The sequence below is a fragment of the Trichosurus vulpecula genome, chromosome 3, assembly GCF_011100635.1.
Source record: "Trichosurus vulpecula isolate mTriVul1 chromosome 3, mTriVul1.pri, whole genome shotgun sequence".
In the NCBI taxonomy this organism is placed as follows: domain Eukaryota; kingdom Metazoa; phylum Chordata; class Mammalia; order Diprotodontia; family Phalangeridae; genus Trichosurus; species Trichosurus vulpecula.
The window spans coordinates 133542333-133567966 of record NC_050575.1 but is presented as its reverse complement, the minus strand read 5'-3'; the positions used below and the strand labels follow the sequence as shown (position 1 = coordinate 133567966).

Here is a 25634-nt window from a genome sequence, read left to right as displayed (position 1 = left end):
ACAAAAGGCCCTTGACCAACGGCTTTTCAGCTGGGGAGCTGTGCTTTAGGAATCTCATTTTAGCAGCTATGTGGCAGAATGCACTGGAGGCAGAAAAGACTGAAGGGAGGGAGGCCAATCACGAAGGTGAGGTTAGGTGAGAAGTGCGAGGGCCTGAAGGCCTGAAATGGGGGAGGGTCTGTGAGTAAAGAAAAGTGGGTGAAAGTGAGAGATGTCACAGAGGCAGAAATGGCTTGGCACCTGGTTATATGGGTAGGCAGTGGCAGGAGAGAATACAGAATGACTGGTGTTAGGAAACTAGGCGACTGCCCTCAATGGCGGTGCCCTCGTGGGAAATGAGGAAGAGTGGTGTGAAGGTGTGTCCCGGGTTCCCTCTCGTTCCTCAAACATCTCTAGCGGATTAGACATTTCTCCTTGTAAACAGCGAGGGCTATTACCTTTTCCTGAATCACACTTTGCTTGCTCGGGTCCTAAAGCTCCTTAAAGTTCTTGGCCTCATCCCCAAAAAGCCATTTTCATCCTTTGCCCGCTGCTCCCCATGGATATGGTTTCCTCAGCCTGTTGCCACCTAGACACAATCTCCCCTCCTGATCATACTTCCATTTCCGTTTCCGTTCAGGAAAAGGAAGAGGCCGATTCGGTTGCCAAGGAGACGGCCCGAGAGCCTTGAAAGGTGGAAGGAAGACCGAGACCGCATTCTGATTGGTGCAGAGACCACTCGCTTCCTCACCCTTCCTCTTGATTTAAGGGATAGTGCCATGCTTAACTCTTGGCTACGCCTTCGGTAAGAAGAGCAAAGTGGTCTTTCACATGCTAGGAAGGGATGGGATGTGGCCCTACCAACCCCTAGGAGCTTCTCAAAAAGACTCTCCGTAGCAACGAAGCAGAAGAGCCCCGACTGCTCTGGAAGTTGTAGGCCTTTGCTTCTCTAAGCGCAGGCGCACTTTCGCGACTCGCCTGAGGATGCGCGCGCAGTCCCGTCGCCATGATTGGTTCTTCACCCCGAACCAGTTCCTTATCGGAGGTCAGTCCGGGTCCCAGTGCCAGGTATTTAATGACCCGGCCCGATCCTTGACCCCGCCCCGAGCCAGAGCTGGGCGGATCCGGGAGGGTTCAGGATCCGAGGGAGGTAGGGGAGCTGGTTTGTTTAAGACGGAGAAAAGTGATGTGTGTGACAGACGAACGTCAGAATCCCTTCCAGAAGCTGTTCGGGCTGTGGGACTCCAGCATCTTGTGCCTTCCGAAGCACCAGGACTTCCGCCCGTGGAGGGACCAGCCCTTGATTTCTTCCACCTCGTTTATGTATCTGTGCACAGCAGCTGGCACAGAGCGCTAAACACAGCGGGTGCCCATTCGATCATCTCCTCCATCTTTAGATCACCTTATATTCACTTGTATGCCCATGTTACACCCTTCCCATCCCAACCCCAGAGAATGTAATCTCCATGAGATCAGGGACTGTCTCGTTTTTGTACCTGTATCTCTGGTGCTTTGCATATATAGTAAGTGCTATTAAATGTTTGTGCAATTAAATTAGATATTTTATGAAAGCATGAAACTCATGTGCCCATTCATTTAGCCCGGCTGTCCGGCTATCTCTTCGCTGTTATCTAGGAATTTGAGGCTGATACTTCTGGTCTCCTAATTTTATCTTCTCTCTATGTCCGCAGCAGTCCTGCATAGAATCGGTAGTTATCTAGCCTGGAGCTTCAGAGGAAGGGTTCCTGCTGAAGAGACAGAGACCTCAGCCCTTGAGAGAAAATCTCAGATAACCTGACTTTGCCTCTGAGACCCTTAGGCCTTCGGGAACAAACAGGAATCAGGCCCAGAAGCAGACCCATTTGTCCTTAGACCTTTGGCAAAAACTTCACGAGGGAGCTGGTCTTTGAGTAGTTGATCAATTTATAATCATCTTGTCTGGCTAAAGAGGACTGGAGTGACTTGAGAATATCTAGAATAGGAAGTGTGACCTTCAAGGATCTGACCCAAATGCTTGGGGAGAAAGGTGAGACTTAAAGAAGCAGAGAAGAGATGTGGATGGGCCAGAGAAAACTTGCTAGGGCTTTGGCCTATTAAAAAATTAACATTCTTTTATCTGGAATTACCTTCCTTTTTAGAAAGTTTGTTCGATAAGGGAGGTACCATACATCCTGGATTGGGGCATTGTATAGGAATAAAATTCACCTAGCATTGCACTCTTACTCAACATTTGCAGAATGATGATTCTGGAAAGGGGCCAAAAGCAGAGTGTTCTAAAATATTGTCAAGAACCAAAGCCTGGGATAGTAAGAATGGGAATTTCTGAGACTGTGAATTCTGGAACAAAAGCACATAGACAAACACTTTGGCTTTAGCAGATTCTTTGCAAGATAGTGGACATCACATTTGTAAAAACTTTCCAAAAAGCTTCAGCTGGTCTGGTTGACCTTGGAAGTGATTTCTGGCTGAGACTATGATTGTAATACCTGGAATCTACTAGGATCACAGGCATGGAATGTAGCCCAAGCTGACATTAGTCACACACATTAGTTTGTTCATATCTGTACATACTTATTTGCTGATGTCTCTGCCATTAGATGGTGCGCTTCTTGAGGGCATAGACTTTTACTCTTTTTGTATCCTTAGCACTAAGCACAGTACATGGCACTTGGTAGGCATTTATTAAAAGATTATTGACTGACTGACAATATCATGAATCCATTCTGATCTTGACTAGCATATGGGACTACTACTAGGGCCCATTTGACTTTTCCTCTACAAGGTGTGTGGAAGTCAGAGCCAATTGCACAGTGAAGATTTCTAGGCTATCAAGTCTGGGAACCACAAGGCAAGAAAATCTCTCATGATTCCTTCTTCTTTCACAGTTCTGTCTTCTCGGAAATATGCATTTATCCAAGAGGGAAACATTGAGGAGCAAAAAAAGACTTCTGAATTCCTTACAGCCAGGTTCCAGGTGAGCTGAGAATTGTTGGTTTCTGTCTTTTCCCCCTTCTAACTGTCTCTCTCTGCTCTCAAATGGCATCTCCTATTTGAGGATAGAATATTTCCTTCCTGCACCTAGGAGTATGCCCCATTCAGAAGGGAGCTCCAGTTGTTCTGTTCTAGGAGACTGGAAATATGTCCATCTTTCATAGTGCCATTTCACAGTGGCCCTCTCCTCACCAGGAATCCACTCATATATAAGGTTATTCAGTTCTACTATGTGCCCAATACTGTTGGCCTGTGGACAGGAAAAAAACAAAAAAAAAAAAAAAGGAAGGAAGCAAAAGATATAATCCTTGTCCTCAAGGGCTTTGTACTTTTTTTTTTTTGTCAAGGCAATTGGGGTTAAGCAACTTGCCCGGGGTCACACATGTAGTAAGTGGCAAGTGTCCAAGGCCAGATTTAAACTCAGGTCCTCCTGACTCCAGGGCCACTGTTCTATCCACTGCACTACCTAGTTGCCCTGGCCTTGCACTTTCATTGGGGGAAATAAATACGTATAAGAAATAAGTCATAGATATTTAATGTAGGTAAAAGTTAATACAACAAGGTATATGAGTCAGGGCCAAAAAAAATTGTGTAGATAAGAAATTTCATAAAGATTCAAAGGAGGGAGGGAGGAATATGGGCAGCAATGGGCAGGGAGGGCTTTGTTAAAAAACTAGGATTAAGTTGCCCCTAAGAATGGATAGAGAATGGCATTTCAGATAGAGAGAACCTCTTGCCTAGTTAAAGGGCTTAAAAGTCTAGTGAGTCCTTTGTAGGAGCCAAGTAGATAGGCACAAGCAGTCTATTAAGCATTTGTTATATACAGGCACTATTCTAAGTTCTAGGGATACAAATACAAGCAAAAGTAAGACAGTCCCTGCCCTCAAGGAGCTTACATTCTAGTAAGAGAAGACAACACATAAAATGAAAATGAAAAGGGAGGGAAAAGGGGAATACTTGGGGGAATTGTGGCGAAGGAGAACCAGTAGAGTTGGGCCTGGTCTCAAGGACACATTTTAGAAAATAGTAGGCAACAGTTTGGGCAGCTAGGTGGCAGAGTGGACAGAGTGCTGGGCCTGGAGTCAGGAAACCTAATCTTACTAAGTTCAAATCTGGACTTAGACACTTAGCTGTGTGACTTGGGCAAGTCACTTAAGCCTGTTTGCTTCAGTTTCCTCATATATAAAATGACCTGGGATAGGAAATGGCAAACCGCTAAAGTATCTTTGCCAAGAAAACCCCAAATGGGGTCATGGGGAATCAGACAAAACTGAAACAACTCAACAACGAAGCAATAGGTTGGCTCTGTAGAGTAGAGCTATATTATAGTTTGAGGGCTTGAATACCATCTTGAGTATTTTTAATTACCGCAGAGAGAGTTGGAAATATTTAATTGCTTGAATTGGTTATAGCACAGGTATGATGACAACTGTATTTGAGTTTCCACCTTCAGCAACTGGCAAAATGATGATCTAGAAAGTAAAGGTGAATATGGCTATCTGGCTGTTTAAGGCCAGGTCCCATAGTAGGTAAATAACCATTGATATGCTTCTTATATGAATATTTTTTATTCTGAACATAACAAAAAAGCATTTCCACATACATAGCAGCACACCAAAAGGGGACTGTATATGAAACCATGAACCTTGATTTCATGTCACTTTTTTAAAAAGTATATAATAATCTCAAATCACTTGCAAAGTTACGTTGTTTGTGCTTATTTCCAAACATCTTTTTGTTCCTTCTGTGCATTTTAAAAAATGTTTCATTGGCCTTTTTTTTTTTGCTAACCTCTTTTCCTATAAGCTATTGTTAACCTCTCTTATCTCCCCTAAATACCTCCCACTCCAATTAGAAACCTAGAGAAAGGGGGGAAATGCCCTTGTAACAAATATTTTCTTTTCTTTTTTTTGTCAGTTAATAAACATTTGTTAAGAGCGTACTATGTGCCAGGCACTGTGCGTAGCACTGGGGTTACAAAAAGAGGCGAAAGGTAGTCAGTCCCTATCTTCAAGAAGCTCACAATCTAATAAAGTATTTATTTTTAGTACTGTAATACATGATGAAATACACTATGAAATAATGTTTCCTGTTGCCTTTGGGTACATCACTAAACCCACTCCACCAGCCTCTTGTGTGTGTGTGTGTGTGTGTGTGTGTGTGTGTGTGTGTGTGTGTGTGAAATATTTTCAAGCAAAATGAATCCACACAGTGGCCTTGTACAAAAAATGTCAGCCTCTTTATGTACCTTGAGTTCATCCCTTCTCTGTCAATAGATAGATAACACACTTCATCGTAAGGCTTCTGGAGATATGGTTGATCGTTTTTGTGATCAGAGTTCTTAAATTTTTAATATTATTTTTACAATGTTGCTGTCCTTATATGAGTTTTCTCCTCATTTCATTCTATTGTTTACTTCGCTTAAAATTGTTTCATATTACCCAGGATTCTCTGAAATCTTCTCTTTCATCATTTTTTACAGTGTAGTGATACTACATTACATTCATATACCACAATTTCCAGTCATTCCTCAGTTGTCTAAAAGGCACACAACACTGATTACTCCCTGGTATTTCCAATGACCCTTCTCTGGCTTTCTGAACACCCTAGGGTTTTTTATGGGAGCTTTCCACTGTTTTGCTCCCTGCACAGAATCTTGCAGATTACATTTCTCCAGTCTGTCTCTGGTTGCACTGGAAGTCTTTAGGTACTAGCATTGACTTTGCTGGCCAGCCCCCTTTTCCAGATGTCCCAAGACTTCTGGCTGATTTTTTGTATGAGCTTGGTATAGAAAAGGTCACTTACTATGACTTTTCTTTTCTTTTTAATTGTTATTTGGTTTACTTCAAATGTCTGGTTTTTACTAGAATGGCAATGCTGAAGTTAGGAGGTCAGGCCACCATTTGATCCATCCTATATGAAAAAACTTTTCATACAAAAAAAAATAGTCGCAGTGCTGTCCTTGATAAAGTGGTTTTTATGGTGACCTGTCCAGGAATATTTCAGCGTGTGGTGAGGCCTGTCTCAGAAAAATTAATATTTTCACTTTCCTTGAGAGAAGAAAATGAAAATCTTTTTTTTATTAAGTTTTTTTTTATTTTTAGTTTACAACACTCAGTTCCTCATGATTTTGAGTTCCAGATTTTCTTCCCTCTCCCTCCCCACACCCTCCCTGAGATGACATGGAATCCGATATATCTTCTACATATAACTTCACATTAAACTTATTTACACAATAGTCAAGTTGTAAAGAAAAATTATGACCAATGGAATGAATCATGAGAAAGAAGAAACAAAACAAAAAAAAACAAAAACAATAACAAAAGAGAAGAAAAAAAAAAGATCAAACAGTGTGCCTCAATCTGCATTCAGACTCCATAGTTCTTTCTCTGGATGTAAATAGCTCTCTCTATCATGAGTCCTTTGGAGTTGTCTTTAAACCTTGTATTGCTGAGAAGAGCCAGGTCTATCAGGGTTAGTCATCACAGAATCAATGTATCTGTGGTTGTATATAATGTTCTCCTGGTTCTGCTCCTCTCACTCAGCATTATATCATGTAGGTTATGAAGTCCATATCTTCCCCATTTCTTACAGCACAATAGTATTCCATTACCTTCATATACCACAACTTGTTTACCCATTCCCCAGTTGATGGGCATTCCCTTAATTTCCAATTCTTTGCTACCACAAAAAGAGCCGCTTATAAGTATTTTTGTACATACGGGTCCCTTTCCCATTTGTGTGATCTCCTTGGGATATAGCCCTAAAAGTGGTAATGCTGGGTCAAAGGGTATGCACATTTTTGTAGCCCTTTGGGCATAGTTCCAAATTGCTCTCCAAAATGGCTGGATCAGTTTACAACTCTACCAGCAATGTAACAGTGTTCCAGTTTTCCCACATCCTCTCCAGCATTTATCATTATCCTGTTTTGTCATTTGAGTCAATCTGACAGGAGAGATATGGTATCTAAGAGTTGTTTTGATCTGCATTTCTCTAATCAGTAGTGATTTCGAGCATTTTTTTATATGCCTACGGATATCTTTAATTTCTTCCTCTGAAAACTGCCTGTTCATATCCTTTGACCATTTCTCAATTGGGGAATGACTTGTATTCCTATAAATTTGGCTCAGTTCCCTGTATATTTTAGAGATGAGGCCTTTATCAGAGACACCAGTTGTAAAGATTTTCTTCCAGTTTTCTGCTTCCCTCCTAATCTTTGTTGCATTGGCTTTGTTTATACAAAAGCTTTTCAATTTAACATAATCAAAATTATCCATTTTGCTTTTTGTAGTGCTCTCTATCTCTTGTTGTATCATAAATTCTTTCCTTTCCCATAAATAGAAAATGAAATTCTTAGGTCTGCTTCTGCCAGGGGCATTTAAATAATACACACTCTGAGTTTTTATGGGCTTTTTATTGACTCCAAATGAAATATGATGATACCTACTTATGTCACTCTTAAAATATTACATATCTAAGGGAATCCAAATTCTCACTGGTTTGGAAAAAAATAAACTACATAGTTTCTTGCATTTCCTGAGAGAGCCCAATAAATCTTACTAACACATATTCTGTTCATTTGTTCATCTGGTACGGATCATTATGAAGTAAAAAGTTGATTATTATAGTCATATTGATGAAAATCTACTCATGATCAATTACTGTATATTTAAAACCAAACTAAAAGAACAGTAGAGATTTCATTTTTCAGTTATTAAGGTCATAAGATTTAGAGTTAAAAGGAAGCTTAGAAGTGTTTTAGATTCATTTGGGAACAAGAAGCAATCAGGTTTTAGGAACTTAAAAATCCACATAATGAATAATTTTAGTATTTTCTTTGACTCCTATGCAAATACATAATGTTTGTATTGGTCACTCCTAGAGTACAGGATCTTGTATCAAGATTGAAGCCATAAACTTATAGAAGCCTCTCCTAAGTTATATTGCATGGAATCCTGTTCAGTGATGTGAACAAACAATAAACATTTATCAAGGATCAACTCAATATAAGGCACTGTGAACACAAAGAGAAAAACAAAGCAAATTCTGCCTTCAAGAATCTTGTATTTTCCTGCCAGATTGTGAATAAGAGTTTGGTAAGAAATGTTTAGTATTCTGAAAAATTGAACATAATTTCATATTACAAATTCCCAATGCATTACCAGTTTTTGAAAATTGAAAAACAAGTATAATTACCTTTATTTCAATGCAAAACTTCTGTCAGTCTGTCCACACCTTTTGCCTTAGTAAGTATGGATTCCATCAATATATTGCAAATCCAGAAGTGTTGCATGGCCACATTAGCTTTGGGAAATAACAACTACAGGAACTGGATAATTTAAAATATAAGAATAGCAAAGTTACATTCAAGAATATATTCAAAATGGGAAAATTAATATTTTTCATCACATCACTATATATAATATGTGTGTATATACATACATATCCATTTACATACACATATACACTGTTTTATATATCATAGCTCAACTGTTCTATGCAAATTAATGTTAAATATGAATTGTTGCCTAGTACCATTGTCATTCTCAGAGAAACTAAGCCTCATACCTTTCAATACAGGGACTAATGTATTCACATTTTAATAACTAGGTTCAAGTTAGGTACAAAGAACATTGCTGATTAGAACCCTAGGAATGAATGGATGAAAAATATTTATTAAGCACTTACTATGTCCCAAGCACTGGGCATACAAGTACAAATGTGAGACAGTCCCTGCCATCAAGGAACTTACATTCTAATGGTGGAGAGAACATATAAGGGAGAAGTGGCCTGGAATGGAGTTTGGGTTTGGTCTGGGAAGTCAGAAATGTAGATGGAAACAATAGATATTGATACACCCTTTCTAGAAGCAATATGATGTTGACTGACTACTCTTGTCAGAGGAAGAGGTAGAAAGAGGCATTGTGGGGAAGGAAGGATGGAGAATGGCAGGGGAAGGTAGATGAAGATGAGAATACATGGTTCAGAGAATGTAAAACTGAGTTGGCAGAATAAAGTTCAGAAGGGCAATTCAGCACACTTAATCATGTGCAGGACTCTAGATGAGGCTCTGGGGAAACAAAGATTTATAGGACACAGGCCCTACTGTCAAGAAGCTCACAATCTAATGAGTAAAAAGGATAAATACACCAAACTTTTGATTCAAGAAGGAATGAGGTTGCAAAGGAAAGATTTAGGAATAACGAGTAGGGGAGAGATCACTTTCCTTAAAGGAAAAGCTCAAAGGAAACACGGGATGTGCAAATTTAGAGCATCCACCCCAAATGTTCACATGGACTATTTGCACCTGACCTGTGGTACAGCATTCTGAGCTCTTATTGGTCTGATCAGCCACAGTCAGATACATTGAAACTTGACTCTAGCATAGTGATGTCATTTTGGTCTTCAAGAATGTAGGACAAGAACTATCTCTTCTATACTAGCTATTCTCTCCTCTTTTCCCATCTTGACCCCTTGTAATGTTTATTATACCACTTGGTTACCCAGTTAAACTCTACATTGTCCTCCTGTCTTGAATCCTTAATCCTCTTATCATTTTGCCAATTATGCTTGCCAACCCTCAGCCTTAGATCACTCTCACCATTCACCACCTTCATTCCTACAGATGTAATGCTGAAGATGGAAAAAAATCATGCAACTTTTCTGACTGGGTTCACTACAAATTTATGTTACACAACTTCAACTGAGCCCTCAAGTTGTTAGGCAGTCCTAATATACCTGTCTTACCAATTTGCTATCCCACTCTCCACAGTGGTTCTTCCAAACTTTTTCATCCTTCCTCAAACTTCTTATGGCTCCCCTTCCTCCCACCCTCTCAGCTGAGAATCTTGTCTCATATTTTACAGAAAAAGAAATTGAACTCTCTCTTTTCCCCTCTTCTCCATCTCATATTATTCATGTGTCTTCTGCCACTATCTCCTACTTCATCCCCTCTCACATGAAGTAGTCTTGCTTTTTAATGTTAACCTTTCCACCTACTTAAATGATCCCATTCCATCCCATCTTCTCCAAAAGATTGCTCCCTCTGTCATCCCCACTCATTCACTTATTTTCAATCTCTCCCTAATAGCTCATTCCCTACTGCCTACAAACATGTCCATGTCTCCCCCATCCTGAAAAAATCCTCACTTGCTCCTTCTGTCTCTGCTAACTGGGGTGTACAGGTGTTTAAGAAAACTAGTTCTCTGGTGTGAGGGCTGCCAAGCCCTTTTCAGGGCTGCTTTCCACCTTTCATGTCCACCTGCCCCCAACCCTCACTCCAAGAAGCCATAGCATGCGCAGTGGCCACACCCCAGTAAACCATTAAAGCATATAGGCTAAACCAGATTGAGAGTAACTTAAGGGTCTCAAACCCTTCAGTGCGTTGGAGGCAGGGTATCTACCCCAAGCATGTGAAGACATCCACAAGCAGAATGGGAAAATGAGGACAATTTGTTCCAACAGCCATGAAAGCAGGCATTGTAAAGTGTTTAGGGCTTAGTTAGACATTGAAGACAACAAGGTTATCCACTGCATTCTGAGCCATCACCAGTTATCTTGACTTTTCTATTGCCCCTGGACTCTGATAACTGGAGAAAAGAGAGTGAGGCCAACAAGTTAGCGCAACTCTGCCTTACTTAAAACCAGTTTATGCATGAGTCAAAATATATCACCCATGCCATTTTACCATTTTTACCTATCTCAAAGTCCTGTGGTGAGAGGCAACTGATGAACAAGGAGGTATGAATACACTGAGAGCTGTGATCGCAACTCTGCACATAGTCAGCCCAGGCCATAGGGTCATTTTCTCACTGGATTGAAGCAGCAGTGGGAGCTCCCTGGGTATCTGAGTAGCTTTTTTTTCAAAAGACCACACTGCTCACCTCCTGGTGTGAGGAAGGGGCTAGAAAAGGTGCCCTAAAAATTGTCTGCATCACCTAACCTAACCCTGGCTGCTTACCATGGCATGTGTGGAGATCCTACTCTGTGGTCAAAACACAAAAAAAAATGTGCAGAAAGTTTTGTGAAGATGATTTCACTCACCATTGGTATATGGAATGTGCTCACACTTATGGACAACAAGAAATCCAGTAGACTTGAAAGATGAACAGCTCTTGCTATGAGAGAACTCAAGTATCACATCCAAATAGCATCCCTGAGTGAAACTAGGCTGGCAAATGAAGGCCAGCTTACCAGAGTCAAAGTTGAATACAAGTTGTTTTTTTTTCTGGAGTAGCTGCAGTGATGTGGAGTGCCATGAAGCTGGCATAAATTTCACAATCAAAACCAATCTAGTCATCAAGCTTGTATGCCTTCCAAGAAGAGTGAATGACAGGCTTATGATAATGCAATTGCCACTTATAGGAAAGCACCATACCACCAATCATCAGTGTGTATGCTCTCACCATGACAAACCCTGATGAGGTTAAAGAAAAGTTTTATGAAGACCCTCATCAGTGTGCTGATGTAATTCTGGGTGACTTTAACACCAGAGTAGGCACAGACTATTAGACACGACAGAGTCCTTAAGAGGGATGGAGTCAAAAACAGCAGTAGCAGTGGTCAGAAGACTTATCTCATGGCCTTCTCATCACCAACACTGTCTTCCATTTACCTAAATGTAATAAAACTTTACGAATGCAGCAAACATTGGCTTTTAATAGACTGTCTTTCTAAGAACAGATAGGATGTGAAAGTGATGAAGGGGATGTGTGGCACAGAATGCTGGACCAATCATAGACTTATTCTCTTCAAGCTAAACTTTCACATTCCACACAAATGGTGGCCCCCCCAGGGCAAGATGACTACCAGAATACTTAGTGTCAGCAGATTAGAACACTTCTCTAAGTGGGAACAGTTCCTTGCTAACTTGGAGGGAAAGCTGAGCCAACACACAGTTAGCAACAGTGGAGCAGAAAAGGAGCAGAAAGCTTTCAGAGGCTTAGTATACAGTAGCTCATTTATTTACTCATCTGAGCCAGAACACTCACAAACATCAAGATTGGTTTGGTGAAAGTAATGGGGGAAATCAGAAGCTGCTAAACAAAAAGCAAGAACTGCACAGGTTTTACATCAACAGGATAGTTCATCTATCTCAAAGAAAGCAGCGTTTAACTCCATCAAAAGCAAAGTGCAAGCAAAAAACTTAGAGACATGCACAATTCCTGACTCAGTAAAAAGGCAGATGAAACTCAGTTTTATGCTGATAGTAGCAATACAAAGCACTTTTTATGATGCCCTAAAGGCTATTTATGGGCCAAAGACCTATGCTGCATCTCAACTACTCAGTGCTGAGGGAGCCACATTGATTAGTGATAAGGACATGATCCTAAAGAAATAGGCTGAATATTTCCATAGTGTTCTCAACAACCATCATCAACCAGTGCTCAAGCCATTGACCATATACTTCAGGTTGACGTCAATCCCTCTCTAACTGAACTTCCAATTGAAGAAGAGGTTTTGAATGCCATTAGATTCCTCTCATGTGGCAAAGCGCCTGGTGCTGATTTTATTCCAGCTGAGATTTATAAGGCAGAGTGTCCATTGCTCATATAACAGTTGAAAAAAATCTTCTGGGTTATATGACAAGAGGAGGTTATCCCCAATTCAAGGATGCCTTCATTGAGACATCTCTATAAAGGAAAAGGAAATAAGTCATCCTGCGACAACCATAGCAGGGTCATTGCTGGCAAGATTCTTGTCAAAGTCCTCCTTAATAGGCTGAACCTTCACCTGGAAGATGTTCATCCACCTGAGAGCCAGTGTGGCTTCAGAAAGGGCCAAGGAGGAGTTGACGTGATGTTTGTTGACCAACAACTCCAGGAGGAATACCAGGAGCAGAACAGACATCTGCATACAACATTCATCAATCTGACCAAGGCCTTCGATACTGTCATTCATTTGGGCTTGTGGAAGATCATGGCAAAATTTGGTTGCCCAGAAAAGTTTATCAGTATTGTATGTCAATTCCGTGATGGCATCCTTACCCTGGTTCTGGATAATGGCCAATGCTCGTGAGCTTTCCCAGTCATCAATAGGAAGATTCTGAAGATCACCTGGCGAGATATGGTACCAGATACTGAGGTCCTTTCTTGAGCTCAACTTCCAAGCATTCAGACTCTACTGCAGAGAGATGCAACTCCGATAGGCTGGCCACAGCAGCTGAATGCCAAACATACATTTGTCTAAAAGAATATTTTACAGAGAACTCATACAATGCAAATACACACAAGGAGGTCAGAAGAAGCGCTACAAGGACACTCTCAAGTGTCACTAAAGAACTTTGGAATCAGTTGAGACACATGGGAGACAATGGCACAAGACCACCCAGCATGGCATCAAAAAGCACTCTGTTCTTCTTTGAGGAGAGCAGAATTGCAGTAGCTCTGAAGAACTTGGGATACACAAACTTAGAGACATCTCTACATTAAATGTTCATATGGACTATTTGTGCCTCACCTGTGGTAGAGCCTTCTGACAGACACACTCAACCTTGACCCCAGCATAGGGATTTTGGTCTTTTTCAAGCAAGAAGGACAACAACTCCTACAACTATCACTGCATCTCTTCTTCTCTTTGTAGCTAAGCTCCTTGAAAGGGCCTTTTACTATAGGTACCTCCATTTTCTCTCCTCTGACTTTCTTTTAAACCCCTTAATATCCACCTTCTGGCCTTATTGTTCCAATGAAACCACTCTCTCCAAAGTTGCCAGTAATCTCTTAGTTGCCAAATCCAGTTATCATCTTTCAATCTTCATCCTGAACTCTCTGCAGCCTTTGACAGTGTTGGTCACTCTCTCCTCCTTGATATTGTCTTCTCTCTGGGTTTTTAGGACACCACTCTCCTGATTCTCTTCCTTCCTGTTTAAGCCAGGATGAACACCCAAAACAGAAATGAGACCTATTGAAAAGCATACTTCTGAAGTTGCAATATGGCCTATTGTAGAGAAGTTAATATTTCTAACATTCACTAGTTGTGATTTGTGAGCTTCACTTTCCTAATATGCACAATGAAATTATAATATTTTGACTACCTACCAGTGTTAGAAGGAGGAAGGTGCTTTGTAACTGTTAAGAAGTGTGTAAAATATTGCCTATTATTAACTGCATCATGCAATATTCTCTTAATTAAAAAAGAAGAGACTATTATTAACATAAGCTACTGTTAAAATGTCTAGGAGGTTTGCAAGAATATGCTTCTCAATATGCTCAAACATTGGAACCCCACAAACAACCCAAATGCCAGATGTCCACACCTAGTACTTTAAATGCCTATAATATATTACTAGGCTATTCCATTTATGTGTGGCCCTAATATAAAATCATGGCTTCTAGCCCCCAAACCCATATTTGTATAGATAATAGACTTTTCCGAATAACCAAAAGTGGATAACCGCCACAGGCAATGATTTCGGGAAGTCCTTATCATCAATAAAGAGGTACAACTACCCCTACTTTCTTGGGCAAGAAAGAGTGGAATGCTATATGATGACCACAAGGCCCAGACAAAGCCCTTTCATAAATGGTCTTGATTATATTCCCGCAGTACCTGCCACTCCTATTCATTTATTGCATAAATGGCAGCAGGTCAGAAGGATGATAATGCTTGTGTCCCAGGAGACAATTCCTAATGAAAAAAATCTCTTTCAAGACCTAGTATTCTTCATGTATTATCCCATAGTTTCCTGAAGCAAGGCAACTACTGCTAAGGTTGATTCTTAGAGGGGCTTGAGAGCCTTTTCAGTGAAGGTCCATTGTTATATGATCTAATCTTAACATAGAAGGAGTTTGTGATGCTGCAGGCATGATAGCCTGAACACAGTTCATACTGTTTGCATCTTGACTTTCCCCCAAGACTATCTGGCCTGAATGATGTCCCCACCTGTCATGTTATGTAGCCTTATTATGAGGTAACATGTTGTGGCTGCTAAAAATAGATGTCTTATACTTTATTAATATGTCTATTGTGGGGCAGATAAGTGGTACAGTGGATAATGCACTGGGCTTGGAGTCAAGAAGACCTGACTTCAAATCCTGCCTCAGACACTTAATACTACGTGAACCATGGAGAGTCACTTAACCTTTGTTTACCTCGGTTTCCCCAACTGTAAGGTGGGGATAATAATAGCACCTCCCTCACAGGGTTGTTGTGAGGATCAAATAAGAGAATATTAGCAAAAAATGCTTAGTACAGTGCTTGAGCCATAGTAAGTGCTATATAAATGCTTATTCCCTTCCTTTTCTCTTCCCTATGGTTCTGAGAATAAGGGAGGGAAAACATAGACCCTCCGCTCTGTTGTTTCTTGGTCAGACTTCATCTAAGATATCATGTTCTGTTCTTCATGCCACATTTTAAAGGAGACATTGATACACTAGAACACATCTAGAAGTAGGTGACCAGCATGAAAAAAGTCTTGTGAGAAATTGTTAAAGGAACTAGAATGTTTAGCCTTAAAAAAATGTAGCCAATTCATTCGTGGTGGTTATATGAGATTCCATGCCATCCTGGGGAGGGAGGGGGGAGGGAGGGGAGAAAATCTGGAACTCAAAATTATGTAGAACCGTCTGTTGTAAACTAAAAATAAAAATAAATATTAAAAAAATGTAGCCAAGCTATAATAGTTGCCTTCAATTATTTGAGAAGCTAATACATAAAAAATCAATTTGATTTATTCTTTGTGCCTCCAACAGACACAACTAGGAATAATGGATAAATGTTCTAGGGAGTCATATTGCAGCTCAGTAGAAAAAAGAAATTTCTAACCTTTAGAGAGTCACAAAAATGGATTAGGCTGCCTTAGGAGACAACGCCCTCACTGAAAAATTCAAGCATAGGCAAGATAAAGATACTTGATTGGAGGTAGATGTTATAGCCAGGGTTTCTTAACTTATGGTCCATGAACTTGATTTTTAAAAATGTTTTGAAAATTATATTTCAATATAATGTTTTTCTTTGTATTTCTATGTAATTTACTTTATGCATTTAAAAGCATTATTCTGAGAAGAATTCATAAGCTTCGCTGGAATGCCAAAGATGTTCTTACATCAAAAAGGTTAAAAACCCATGTTGAAGTGAGTATTCCTCTATTGACTAGAAGGTTGTACCAGATGGCCTCCAAGATCCTTGCCAACTTCATAGCTCTGTAATTCTTTTGTGAAGTCTTCCTTAGCTACCTAAACACATATGAACTTCTTTCCTCTCTCCTGTGTTCTTAATGTCTATACCATGCAATTTAGCACGTTAATAAGTAATGTCTTATCTTGTTCTACAGTTGTATCATGTGTATGTTTTTCTCCCAGTTAAAATAAGTCCTTTGAGAACACTATGTCTCAACCATATTTTGTACTACTTTCAGTGGATTTCCCTAGGTTAAACAAGGATGTGTTTTGTCATTTCAGGAATCACTAACATTCAAGGATGTGGCTGTAGACTTCACCCAGGAGGAATGGCAGCAACTGAACTCAGATCAGAGATACCTGTATAGAGATGTAATGCTTGAGAACTATAGGAACCTGGTCTCTTTAGGTAAGGGAAGCTTTTCTGTGTAACTAAGCATCAACATTTCCATTGAGTACCATTTTTTCCTCAGTTGCCAAAAGTTATGGTGCCTCTGAGATCTGTGTCAGAACTTGAAGTGCAATGATCATATATTCCTAATCCCTTTGGAGCAAAGAAATAGAGTATACCTTCTTTCCCTTTCCAGGGAAAAGATCCATACTTTGCACAGTAAGAGAAAAGTACTATTGATGTGCTGGCTATTATTGTTGTATGTTTCTTATATTTCATAGGTCTTGAGGAAAAAGTTTTGGGGATTTTTCTGGAATAGTTAATTTAAAACACTCAAATTCTTTGTCTTTCCATATGGACAGGGCATCAGGTTTCCAAACCAGATGTGATCTCCCAGTTGGAACAAGGAGAAGAGCCTTGGATAGTAGAAAGAGAAGTCTCCACATATCCTTGCCGAGGTAGGTAACAAAGTGAAATAGATGGAATGCTTATACATAATAGTTATGATAGTCAAAATCTGGCAAATTATAGATTTTTATAATTTTACAATTGAATGGTATCTTAGAGATTGTTTTGTTTAATGCAAGAACCACCAGATACAAGAACCCTTAAGGCTAAAGAAAACCAAGATAAAGAGAAAGTCTGCGTTGAGGCAGGAGACATGTTGGGAGCAATAAAGAGTCTAAGAGACTTGCATCTAAGTCTGAGTTATAATTCTATTTCAGACTCAGGAGTTTGGAGAGAGGTGATTATGTAACCTCTTTAAAAGATAATTGTCCAGCTTTTGTTTGATCATTTCAAGGGCTAAGGAAGTCATTACTTTGTCAGGTAACTTGTTCATTTTAAGGAAGTTGTAATTATTAGGTTCTTAAAATTGAGCTGAAATTTGCCTTCTGGGAGCTGCTTCTTATTTACTGATCCTAATTCAGCCCTCTGGAGCAAAACAGAATGTCTCCTACCTGTTCAGCCCTCCATCACATGGTGATAACTCCCAATATAGACAATTCAGTTGTAATTTAGAGTCTTGCTTAAATTATTTGCCTATGTTCATACCACTATTATGTGTCAGAGTCAGGGCTTGAACCCATAACTTCCTAGCTCCAAGGCCAGCCTTCTATCCTCTACAATATGCTACTTTTCATGTAACTATAATAAAAGATATAACGCTCATAGAAAGGAAAGATCAAAGCAAGGAGTCAGAGAAAACTTTTTTTTTAAACAACTGGACATTTGTTCCCTAAAGAGTTTTCTTTGTTTGTTTTTTGTGAAGAGGAGTAGCTATATTCCAGGTAAAGAGAACAGAATGAATAAAAGCTTGGAATGAAGAATTAGTTTAGTATCAATCAACAGGCATTTATTAAATCACTACTATGCCCAGACCCTGTGCTTAAGTGCTTGGAATACCTTCTACAAAGAAGCCTTTCCCAGGTCTCCCTAATCTTAGTGACCTCCCTTTGAGCTTATCTCCAGCATATATCTATTTGCATGTTGCCTCCCTATTAGACTGAGAGCTCCTTAAGATAAAGGACTGTTCTTTTTTCCTTTAATACTTATTGACTTGATGTTGACAAAAAGCCATGAAGAAATTCCTCTCCCCAAGGAGCTTATATCTTTGATTAGTGGAGCAGTATATTCATTAGCATCTTATTGCACCTACTATATGCCAGGAACTGTGCTAAGCACTCTACAAATATTATCTCATTTGATCTTCACCACAAGCTCCAGACATAGGTGCTATTATGTTCCCCATTTTACAATTGCAGGAACTGAGGCAAAGGGGTTAAGTGATTTGCACAAGGTCATACAGTAAGTGTCTGATCCTGGATTTTAAATTCAGGTCCTCCTGACTCCAGGCCCAGCACTCTAGCTACAGTGCCACCTATCTACCTATCTACCTATCTTATACATGTAAATGTATAAGAAGATACAGAATAAACATACTGTAAACATACTGTGTATGGAATAAATATAAGAGGTAATTAGGAAGGGAGGACATTAGTAATTGTGAGGTTGAGGGGTCAGGAAAAGCTTTGCACTTGAATTGCATCTTGAATGAAGTGAAGGATTCTGTGAGGCAAAGTTAAAAAGGGAGTATATTCCAGGCATGGAAGACAGGGAGTACAACGGCATAAAGACAGAAGAGAGTGCAATGTATAAGAATCAGAGAGGAGGCAAGTTTGACTATATATGTGTGGGAAAGGGAATAATATATAATGAAGCTGGAAAAATAGGATGGGGCCAAGTGGTAAAAGCAAAACAGAGCAGTTGATATTTTATCCTAAAGGCAATAGGGACCCAGTAGATTTTATTGAGTAGGGAAGTAACATGATCAGATCCTTAAGGAAAAATTCTTTGGCAGTTATATTGAGGATGTATTATAATGGCAAGAGACTTGAGGCAGGGAGACCAATTGGAGGCCATTATAATACTCTAGACTACAAGGGTGGGGAACCTGCAGCCTCGAGGCCATATGTGGCCTTCTAGGACCTTGGGTGCAGCCTTTTGATTGAGTCCAAGTTTTGCAGAACAAATCCTTTAATTAAGGGTATTTGTTCTGTGAAGTTTGGATTCAGTCAGAGGGCCACGCTTGAGGACCTAGAGGGCTACATATGGCCTTGAAGCTGCAGGTTCCCCACCCCTAGTAGGCTATAGCATGTGAGAGATAATTAAGAGAATTCTTGACTAATAGTATTACTCCCGTAAATTATAATAATTGATTTTCACATAATGTTTCAAGAATTGTAGGGTATGATTCATATATTATGCTAATTAACCCTCACAACAACCCTTTCAGGTAGGTCCTACAGGTATTATCATTTCCATTTTACAGATCAGAAAATTGAGGCTCAATGAGGTTAAATGACTTGTACATTATCATATTGCCTTTTTCTTTCCACTCCTACTGCTAACACCTCTAACTAGGGCATGCCTCTTGAGAAATATGAGTAAATAGGTAATATGAGGCCAAGTTGTGAAGGACTTAGACTTCCAGACTGAGGACCGACCTGCATGGAGGTATTTTAAGATTTTCATTAAGAGAGCAACATCAACATATGAGGGCATCGGTTGCAATAGTTCGTAGTGGTGAGACTAGTCAAAACAAGAAGGAAATTGAATAGGGCTGCAACTCCAAGCTTTTTATCTTTATGTTAGCCAAAAGTCTGAGGCTGGCCAGAGGTACAAGATTCAGAAAGTCAAAGAAGAATAGAGAAGGCTGTGCTCAGTGGATAAAGTGAATTTTGGCAATCAGGACCAATTCCAAGAGAACAAAAATAAATACCAATGTTCAGAGTGTACCAGTGATACTGATCAAAAGGAGTCATTGGTTTTCCCTCTCCATCCTTTATAGTTCCTGCTGAATGCAAGTAGCCCTGATCCCAAAAGCATATGCATGAAGAGAGTGCAGTGGAAGAGAAATAGGATCACTATGACTTCAAAAAGACCCTAAGTGTGGTTAAAGGAGCTACAGGCATATTCTTATAGACATGAAATTATCTTTCATGAAGGATTTCTTTGGTATCAGTACATAAAACTGATTGGAAAGAATAAGACTGAGGAGATTAGACCTAGGACTCTATTACAATAACCAGAACGTGGGTTAATGAAGTCCTAGACTCAGGTTCCAGCTGCTTCCCATAATCCTGATATTTGCTCTTAGCCATAGCCCCTCTCTTTAGTCTTTTCCAGTAGTCACCTTTCTTACCTTCTGCTCTTCATCAATAGATCAGAATCATTGAATTGGATCAATTTTTCTCCAACTACTTATGTTCACATCTCACTCGTTGACACATTTACTATTCTATCTCTAAATTACAAATATTGAATTCAATATTTAAATGTTTCCAACACTACTTATATGTTATTCTCATTATTATTATTATCACTTTTACTCTTCTCACTTTAGTAGTTTCTTTGATCCCAGAACAGGCAACAGGGCAGTTGCATTTTTTCTTTCTTTTTTTCAGACTGGGAGACCAGGAATAAAACCAAGGAGTCAACTGTAAAGCAAGACATTCCTGAAGCAGAATCATCCCAGAAAATGACGTTGGAAAAATTCACAAGGGATGGTGTCTGGTACTCTGAGCTAGGAGAAACTGATTCTCAGTTTGGAATAGAGCAGAATATCAGGGAGGGAGAACTGAGACAAATTACAGTTTCCCAAGCAAAAATAATTCCTAGGAAGACAAACCACAAGTGTAATGAATATAGTCTTGTAGCAGAACAAATTGTTCCTTCAAAAGAAATTGCTCATAAATGTGATATATATAGGAAAACCTTTTACTGTAATTCACAGTTAAGTGACCATCAAAAAATCTGTGTAGAGAAAAAGCTCTTTGAGTGTAATGAATGTGGGAAAGCTTTTAGTAAGAGTACAATCCTTAAGAACCACCAGAGGATCCACACTGGTGAAAAACCCTATAAATGTAATGAATGTGGAAAAGCCTTCAGACTTCGTGGGAACCTTACTCGACATAATAGAGTTCACACTGGAGAGAAGCCCTATGAATGTAATGAATGTGGGAAAGCTTTCAGGCTTCGTGGAAACCTTAATCAACATAAAAGAATTCATACTGGGGAGAAACCCTATGAATGTAATGAATGTGGGAAAGCCTTCAGATTATATGCACACCTTACTCAACATAAAAGAATTCATACTGGAGAGAAGCCTTATGAATGTAATGAATGTGGGAAAACTTTCAGACTTCAGGGACATCTTACTAAACATAAGAGCATTCATCCTGGAAAGAAACCTTATAAATGTAGTGATTGTGATAAGACTTTCAGTAAGGGTTCACTCTTGGTAAGTCATCAGAGAGTTCATACTGGAGAAGAACCTCATAAATGTGATGAATGTGGGAAAGCCTTCAGTTCACGTGCAAGCCTTACTCAACATAAAAGAATCCATACTGGAGAGAAACCCTATGAATGTAATGAATGTGGAAAAGCCTTCAGCCAGAATGTATGCCTTACTCAACATAAGACAGTCCATACAGGAGAAAAACCTTATGAATGTAATCAGTGTGGGAAAGCCTTCAGTCAGAGCAGACACTTAAATCGACATCAAAGAATTCATACAGGAGAGAAACCATATAAATGTGATGATTGTGGGAAATCATTTAGTAATGGTGAATTCCTTAGGCAACATCAGAGAGTCCATACTGGAGAGAAACCCTATAATTGTAATGAATGTGGAAAAGCCTTTAGACTTCGTGTACACCTTACTAGACATAGGAGCATTCATACTGGAGAAAAACCCTACAGATGTAATGAATGTGGGAAAACATTTCGTCTGAGTACACACCTAACTCAGCATAAGACCATTCATACTGGAGAGAAACCCTACAAATGTAATGAATGTGGAAAAACTTTCCGGTTGAGTACAGACTGTACTCAACATCAGAGAATCCATACTGGAGAAAGACCCTATGCGTGTAATGAATGTGGGAAAGCATTTTGGGACAGGTCATCCTTTACTAAACATCAGAAAATTCATACTGGAGAAAAACCCTATGAATGTAACGAATGTGGAAAAGCCTTCATTCAAAGTTCATCCTTTATTCAACATTGTATTACTCATACTGGAGAGAAACCCTATGAATGTAGTACATGTGGGAAAGCCTTCAGCCTTCATGCAAACCTTATTCGACATCAGAGAATTCATACTGGAGAGAAACCCTATAAATGTAATCAATGTGGGAATGTCTTCAGGCACAGTTCAACCCTGATAAGACATCAGAGACTTCACAGTGTAGAATAATACAGAATTTAGGGTGTGAGGGGAAAGCTTTTGTTAGATGTCCCTTATTTAGATACCCTATGGCCATCATGCTACTGTCACCAGCTATGATTTGGTTTGGTGTATTTTCATGAGACATGTACTTCGTTTCATATTTTTCACCCATTGTATTTCATGTAGAAGGGGAATTGGTTTGTTCTACTTGGCCCTGGACAGCAGGCCTAGGAGAAGTGGTTGAAAGTTATAGAAGTGGGATTTTGCTAGTAGTAAGGAAATATTTCCTAACAATTAAAGCTATCTCAAAGCATAATCAACTGACTTGGCAGAGCTTAGGTTTCTGTTCACTAGAATGCCTCTAGTGAAAGCTTTGATGGCCATTTTGTGACCAGAGCATAGTGATTAAGGTCATAATTCTTCAGATATGGATTGACCTAACTGGCCTGCAAGTTCTGCTTTCAGCATCAAGATTCTGTGTTCTTCCTACCTATCTCTCCCTTCTACAAGATACAGCTGTAAAAATAATGTTTCTAGTCCATTAGTCTGACCATGGACACCAAATAATGTGGTCTGACCAGATAATTTCCAAGCTATTAGTTGTTGTACTCTCCCACCTCTTTATATTCATGCACTCTATCCTCCATGCCTAGAATACATTCCCACCTCATCTCTGCCTTTTTGAAACCCTGTTTTTCTTTTAAAACTCTAACTCTAATGACACGTCTTCCTCAAAGTCTTCCATCACCAATTTCTACAATAGAAAGTCACCTCTCAGTCTTCAAAATTTCTTAGACATTTTTTCAGAAATCACTTCTATGTCCTTATCACATTTTGCCTTGTATCATATTTCTTTGTGTACATGTTTTATTCCCTTTATTATATATTGTAAACTCCTTGAGGGCAGATACTAATATTTTTCATCTTTGTATCCTCAGAACTCAGCACAGTACCTTACACATAGTAGGTACTTAATAAATATATGTTGAATTTAATTGGATTACCAGAGTTGGTGATACCAGGTATCCATGATCTGTGCTTTAGACGAGAAGCCCAGGTTTGACCCTACAATGTAGGTAAAACTGAGATGTGGGTAATAAAAGGGGGTATTTAAAGAGGCAGAAGATAATGACGACTAAATTAGTGGAGGTTAATTGGGAGACCTCAGCTCCCCAGGGTAGAAATGTATCAGACCTTTCACAGCAGTATTTTCTAAGGTAGCATTACCTACAACACACACGCACACGCACACGCACATGCACACACACACTTCAATGGGAAACCAGAGCCATGCATCTCCCCCAGATTGGATTCAATAAAGTAGGTCTGAACTACCTTCCGTTATACTTCTACTGTAGCAGGACTCCAGTTCAAGAATACATAAGAGTAGGAATAACAAGGTACCATGACCTAAAGGAGGCCTTACAATGGAGTGGAGTTGATTAAAATCCTCTTAACTTATCACCGGTATGACCAAGAGAACTTGCCTATAGGGAAAGAAAAAAATTCCAAATAGAAAAACCATTAAATTTAAGCTTTCACCTGGGGTAAAGAAACCCAAGAGAGAGATTACCCTTGTTGACAAAACCCTCAACAAAATTCAGAATGATTAGAGTATCCATTAGCATAACTCAGCCCCCAAGAGGACATGAAAAAAGGTACAGAGGATGTTGGATAGAAAAGCATTGCTGCCTAGTGTGTTAAGCAATAATAGATCTATACAGGTGTTAATCACTGTTTCCACCCTCCCATCCCATGCCTTCTTTGCCATGCCAGAAGCATTGTTCCACCCTCCTTCCCAGGAGGAAGATGCATCTTAAAGTGGTCTTCAAAGTTACTGTCAGTACAGTAGGAATAATAAGACACTGTAGGCTGTAGAAGTGCAAGAAAGGACAGGTATCACTTCATGATACAGCTTCCTTGAGTTACTCCCTGTGGGGCTTAACTTGTGAGAAATAAATGAATTAAATATCAACTGATTGTATAAGCACAACTATTACGCAGGACGTCCCAAAAGTCTTTGCGTAGTCATAAGCTATTAATATTAAGCTTTAATAGCTTAAAATTGCATGAAGACTTTTTGGATACTCTGTATTTAAGGGTGATAGATAAAGGGGGAGAGGACTAGTTTATCTTGGATCACCCCAGTCCATATTTGGTAGTAAGAGCCGGTGGAATGAATACAAGATATTAGACTGCTTGGGCCAATTGAGGAGGAATTGTGGTATAGCTGGAATTCTTTTGGTGACTTGTCCTGGCTGTTCTTCCCATGTGTCATTTCAGTGCTTAGAGATATTCATGAAGTGTCTTTTTGTTCAAGGTCATTGCCCACAAACAATATTTGCCAAAATTGGGGAAGTCAGCATTAATTAAAGTTAGTTCTATATATACTGTAGTTGCTTTAGTTATGCTTACCTCTAATTTATTGTGGGCATATATGACAGGGCAGTGAACTTGAGGAATAGGTATAAGTACTAGGGACCATGATAAAGAGAACAGGTTTTTTAAAAGAATTTTTAGTAGAGCTGAAGGAAATTTCAGAAGTCAGCGTGTTAGAGATGGGACACTTCTGAGTCATGACGAAGTTTAAGTTGTGCCCAAGCTGGAGGGGGACTGAAGTGAAGTGAAGGGATGGCAGGCAATAGAGAGGGTCCAGGATCTGAAACTCCAAAGTCTTAGAAAAATCATCAGCATGGATATTGATATCTCTTATGATAGTGATGGTGGGGATGGGGCAAAGTTGAAGATTGAGACAGACACTTGTATCATTGTAGAAAGTAGGAGCCTTCTCTGAAGGTCAATAAATGACTGAAAGGAAAATGTATTGATCTAAGAGACCAGATTCTTTCAAGATCTATGGAAAGGATCTATTTGGCACACTTAATACAAGGAATGAATCATTTCATGGAAATAGAAGAGAAAGGATACACAGAGATTTGAGTTCCCATCAGCCACACAGCCACCCCAATGCCAAGAAACTCCAACAAGGGACATACATCATGCTTATTCAATTGGGGGAGGGGTTGTGATGAAGAGAAAAGAATGCTACATCTTTTAGGCTGAAGACCTGATTGGCCATCCCACCTCAACCCTCATCTCAATTTATTGCCTAACCTATTGTAAGACAGCTAGTATAGATCACTTGTTCAGGGGTAATTGGTTAGGCTCCAAGGGACCTCCAGCCTGAGCTCCAAGCCTCTGCTAATAGTCTAAGTAATTAAGAGGAAACTTCTTTCCCTCTTTGTTTTAGAAAAATGGGCACATACATAAGTTAGTAGCTTGTACTAATACTGAATAACGGGAATAAAAATATGAAGCAAATATATATACGTGCAGTATGGAAGATAACTACCTAAAGGGTATATAACTGCAAGATATTTATGGATATAATGAAACTTAAAATTTAATTATAGAATAGGATATACAT

General features: G+C 39.5%; 1 protein-coding gene across 1 annotated transcript; it reads left to right on the top strand.

The window, feature by feature from the left end:
• Positions 1-1713: 1713 nt before the first annotated feature.
• On the top strand, positions 1714-22850 carry LOC118842221 (zinc finger protein 260-like). The gene is made up of 5 exons (XM_036749821.1): positions 1714-2005; positions 2865-2953; positions 16368-16494; positions 16839-16934; positions 20442-22850. The coding sequence occupies exons 1-5, from the start codon at positions 1990-1992 to the stop codon at positions 22232-22234; spliced, it is 2121 nt and encodes a 706-aa protein (XP_036605716.1). The 5' UTR covers positions 1714-1989; the 3' UTR covers positions 22235-22850.
• Positions 22851-25634: the final 2784 nt, after the last annotated feature.

What these genes read in the sequence shown, in the direction of transcription:
- LOC118842221 (XM_036749821.1), top strand. An exon ending in TCCTTACAGCCAGGTTCCAG is followed by an intron (nt 2,954 to 16,367) that starts GTGAGCTGAGAA and finishes TTGTCATTTCAG; the next exon opens with GAATCACTAACATTCAAGGA. An exon ending in CTCCACATATCCTTGCCGAG is followed by an intron (nt 16,935 to 20,441) that starts GTAGGTAACAAA and finishes TCTTTTTTTCAG; the next exon opens with ACTGGGAGACCAGGAATAAA.